The 5,000-nt window shown below is 37.8% G+C and overlaps 1 protein-coding gene across 2 annotated transcripts in view; it reads right to left on the minus strand.

Annotated features, from left to right (window-relative positions):
* kn (EBF transcription factor knot) overlaps window positions 1–5,000 on the minus strand; it is an 86,992-nt gene that overhangs the window by 14,422 nt on the left and 67,570 nt on the right. Inside the window, exon 1 of one of the 2 annotated variants that reach the window (XM_068372224.1) lies at window positions 1,149–1,275. In XM_068372224.1, the coding sequence (XP_068228325.1) occupies window positions 1,149–1,218 (70 nt within the window). In that variant the 5' untranslated portion in view covers window positions 1,219–1,275. Of the gene's footprint in view, window positions 1–1,148; window positions 1,284–5,000 lie in introns of those variants that run through there. The other variant, XM_068372225.1, reaches the window with a different exon arrangement.

The raw sequence follows: 5,000 nt of genomic DNA on the forward strand, positions 1-5,000 counted from the left end.
GTGACGGATTGGGTTTAAGGCGATAGACAAGATGTCTCTTCGGCATTTACTCCTGACGCCTGGTGGATGATCGTACTCTAATCAGTAAGCATCGGCAGGGGTCACTTGCCTCAGATAGGCACTGAGCATCACAAGGAACTGGCTATCCTTTGATGAATTTAGCCAATGACTCCTTTGAGGGCCTTTGCGTCAATATTATTATTACTTGCTAAGCTACAACCCTAGTTGGAAAAGCAGGATGGTATAAGCACACGGGCTCCAACAAGGAAAATAGCCCAGTGAAGAAAGGAAACAAGAAAAATAAAATTAAATCTTAGGGTTCTGGTAGCCGATGTGGTAACGCCCCTGACTCGTGAACGCCAGACTGTGGTTCGAATCCAGCACTATAACTCTTTTAGTTTCTTTGGTCGGTGTTACCTAACCATCCTTGTGAGCTAAGGAGGGGGTTTGGGGGAAGCCTATAGGTCTATCTGCTGAGTCATCAGCAGCCATTGCCTGGCCCTCCTTGGTCCTAGCTTGGGTGGAGAGGGGCTTGGGCACTGATCATATGTATGTATGGTCAGTCGAATGGGGCACTGTCCTGCTTGATAGGGCATTCATGAGGCGACATTTAAACACGAAAAATAATCTTTGGAGAAAAAAGATAATTTCACCATTTAATTTTTTCCCCAAAAGTATCCAAACTGGACTAAAATTAATTCTTCGAAAAAATTTTTGATAATTAAATATTCTAAAAAAAAACTCAAGCCTACGAGAAATGAAAAAAAACTTCCTTACCATTTCAACTTTTCCCTAAAATTTCCAAAAAATAAACTTCCTTACACCATTTCAACATTTCCTTAAAATTTCCAACAGACCAATAAGGAGGAAAACTTGAAAAAGACAGAATCGAAGAAGAAATAAATGAATAGTAGAAGTGTCATGAATGCTTGAACGCCTGCACTCCTTTGAAAAAAAAAAAAAGAAAAAAAATTCTTCCAACAAACAAATACAGTAATGGAATCCTTCACGTAAAAACAGGAAATACGGAGCTAAAAACGTTGCGTATAAAGGAGAGATTTCCAAAGGAGGAATTCCTGCCCAATAAACAAACACTTTCAGCTTCGTATTCCGGATTCTTAGGAACTTATACTCACAGAAGTACTCACCAAACATTCCTTCGGTTGGGTCTAGTCTCTTGGCCCTTCGGCCGTGTTTCGAATTGTTGTGGACGAACATATTGTCGGAGACGGCCAGGAGGGGCCCCGTGACGTCCACCTGCTGGGATATCACCACCTGGAATCAAGATAAAAAGACATGAAGAAGTTTCCAGTTTGGACTATAAGACGGCGGTAGTCTTAATAGGCTATTGGCTAAAAGAAAACAAAAAATTCCCACTTGGACTACAGGACGTCGGCAATTTTAATAAGTTATAGGCTAATTTACAAAAATAAATGTGTTCAACTTTCCAAGTTGGACTACAAGACGTCGGGAATTTTAATAGGTCATAGGCTAATATACAAAAATAAACTTTATAAACTTTCCGAGTTGGATTACAAGACGTCGGCAATTTTAATAGGTCATAGGCTATTATACAAAAATAAATATGATAAACTTTCCGAGTTGGACTACAAGACGTCGGCAATTTTAATAGTTCCTAGGCTAATATACAAAAATAAACTTTATAAACTTTCCGAGTTGGATTACAAGACGTCGGGAATTTTAATAGGTCATAGGCTATTATACAAAAATAAACATGATAAACTTTCCAAGTTGGATTACAAGACGTCGGCAATTTTAATAGGTTCCAGCCTAATATACAATAATAATCATGATAAACTTTCCAAGTTGGACTATAAGTCGTTTAAGACGTCTGCACTCTTGAAATTCTATAGGCTAATATACAAAAATAAACATGAAAAACTTTCCAAGTAGGACTACAAAACGTCGGCACTTAATATGTCATAGGCTAATATACAAAAATAAACATGATAAACTTTCCAAATTGGACTACAAGACGTCTGCACACTTAACAGTCTATAGGATAATATAAAAAAATAAACATGAAAACTTTCCATCTTGGATTAAGAAACTTGGTCACTCTTAATAGGCTAATAATTGTGATAAATTGTAAATAGCATCTCATGGAAAAGGGGTTTCATAGATGAATTTAGCTTATTGATAAATAATTTGACGACAGAAGCTGGTCATATTCACCATCATTGCAAATTATGACATTCCCCTACACCAAGGTAGCAAGCTTATATTTACTAGGATCCTGAGGCGTTCTTTATAAATAATAAAAACGGTGGCATTATGAAGGTAGTTATATTTTTCTAGGCTGGGCAACTAAAAAGTAGATGCAGCTCAGATCCGAATGGACTCTGGGAAGACACTTCAGCAATGACAACAGTGCATGGCACCATGTTACACAACGGTCACTACCCTGAACAGAGTACTTGTTCTTTTTTCTATTTATCTCACCATAAGGGCTTGATACTCTTTCCCATCCCTAACAACCAACCAATGATAATACATGGGAACTTTTTCTCCCCCACAGAGGAATGGCTTAAAACGTGTTAACGCTACAGAAAAGCCCTCTTCAACAAAACCCTTATCCACACTTCCATGGGAGAAATTAGGCGGCTGGTAACTAGACATAGATAATGCCAAACCAAATTTCTTAGCGATAAGGAAATCTGGAATACTTGGGATACCGGCAGTCTAAAGAATATTTATATGTAGTTGATAAAAAAGATAAAAAAATCAAGAAATACAGTCTTGAAGTCTCTCTTAAAAGGAGCAAAGTGGCATCTGCAGTGCGGTGAGGCGGAAGTGACGTTGAGTGGCGGGAAAGATAAAGTGACACCGGATTGGTGGATTAATGGCTGGTAAATAGGTCACGTGACGACAAAACCGGCGGGAAAGTCTGGCGGGAAGTGGACACGCGTAATCCCTCGTGCACGAATGGAGAGCGCTGATAAGGGCAGGGAATTCTTTCGGGCCCAAGAACTCAAGGGTTTGGTCACGACACACAGGGAAAAAGACAGAGTTTCGCCAAATCTTTTCTCACTAAATGATACATTCTAATTATTTCATTTTTTAAGAATTTATTTACTATTTTAATTTGTGATTTAAAATTTGCTTGGTTTCTGTGAATGGATTAATTACGTGTTAGGATATGAACGTTTTTGGGGAAAATTTGGTGATGGGAGGTCAATTGTTGTAGATTACCTAGACCTTGCAGCCAAGCACGGGCTCTTGCAATCATGCAACCCGTAGATATTGACAAGTAAACTATCATAGAAAGACCATTTGAAGAACTATTAAATAAATTATCTGCTGTTTTCCCAGTGTGACAGATCTAGAAATGATACTGGTAGAAATGCTAGCAATTATTATTATTATTATTATTATTATTATTATTATTATTATTATTATTATTATTTAATGATATGCAGTGCTAGGAAAAGTTCAAATGCTAGCAGTAATGATATGCAGTGCTAGCAAAAGTTCAAATGCTAGCAGTAACGATATGCAGTGTTAGCAAAAGTTCAAATGCCAGCAATAATGATATGCAGTGCTAGCAAAAAATCATTAGGTGAAAATATATGAAATTATTAATGAACTTTCTAAATCTATGGTTGATTCCTCGGGCAGATAAAAGCTCATTTCGAGGACCGAAAAATATGAAAAGTCGAGTCAGCGATATCTTGAATATTGTTATCATTCTTATTAAAACTAAATTAATTTCTCTTGACGAACATGAGCGCTAGTCGACTTGGGGAGAAAAACACAAAAATATGAATTCCGCATATAATCAGATATGAAAATCTGTATATAATCAGTTACGAAAATCTGCATATATAAGAGTCGATAAGTAAATTATATAAAATATACTTTGCCTAATATCCTTTTGAGAATTTATCTAATCAAATTAGTAAAGATTTTTCTTTTTTTTTTATTATTTTTGTACAGGGACATTTCACTCCTTGTTTCTTCTGAAACGATGAAAAATATAATAATTCGTGAGGTTGTGACTTAGCGGACATCATAAGATAGCTTTGTGTTTTCTTAAAATATTTTTATTTGATTAGCTTTGCTATGCAAAACCTAGTAATATTAACAGGAACTCGCATGAGTCGTTCAAATAAATTGAAAAATAAGCCTTGTACAACTATTTGTAAAGTCTGAAAAACCACTGAAATGATAAAAAAAATGAATACAATAGACTTAAGACCGACGTGATAAATCTGCTTCAAACCTAGTATTAATCGTGCCAGATTTTCCTTAAAGACTGGGCCATAAATACCATATCCAGAATGGCATAATTCGAGACGAATATCTTAAGCGAGGGGAATAAAACAGAGCGAATATACGAGCCTCAGAGTGATGAGGGTATAGGGCCAAGCGATAATGAGCCAAAGGCGGGCATGTCACACGGAAGACCCAGGCCTGCCATCTGGCAGCATAAATCTACACTACACAAACACTGGCGCCTTCTTTCGTCTCGGGGCTCCGTGTTTTGACTGCGACGTCTGCTTCGTGTTCGCCTTCAGATGCCATGCCGCTTCCTTCATGTTCCATCGATTGTGTCTACAATCATAACAATTAGAGATTCATATGAGCAACTGGACGAGGGCTATCGGTAAGCACAGAGAGAGAGGAGGAGAGAGAGAGAGGAGAGAGAGAGAGAGAGGAGAGGGAGAGAGAGAGAGGAGAGAGAGAGAGACTAAGCAAGAGTCTCTTTCTTCTGAAATCCAGGATAAGAATACTCAGAACAAACTGCAAGGGAGGTACGAAAATAAGCATAATTTGAAACACGGAGGGGGGCTTAAAATTCTTTTCCACAGAGAGAGAGAGAGAGAGAGAGAGAGAGGAGAGAGAGTGAGAGAGAGAGAGAGAGAGGAGAGAGAGAGAGAGAGAGACTAAGCAAGAGTCTCTTCTGAAATCCAGGATAAGAATACTCAGAACAAACTGCAAGGGAGGTACGAAAATAAGCATAATTTGAAACACGGAGG

The sequence above is a fragment of the Palaemon carinicauda genome, chromosome 4 (assembly GCF_036898095.1).
Source record: "Palaemon carinicauda isolate YSFRI2023 chromosome 4, ASM3689809v2, whole genome shotgun sequence".
Classification (NCBI taxonomy): Eukaryota; Metazoa; Arthropoda; class Malacostraca; order Decapoda; family Palaemonidae; genus Palaemon; species Palaemon carinicauda.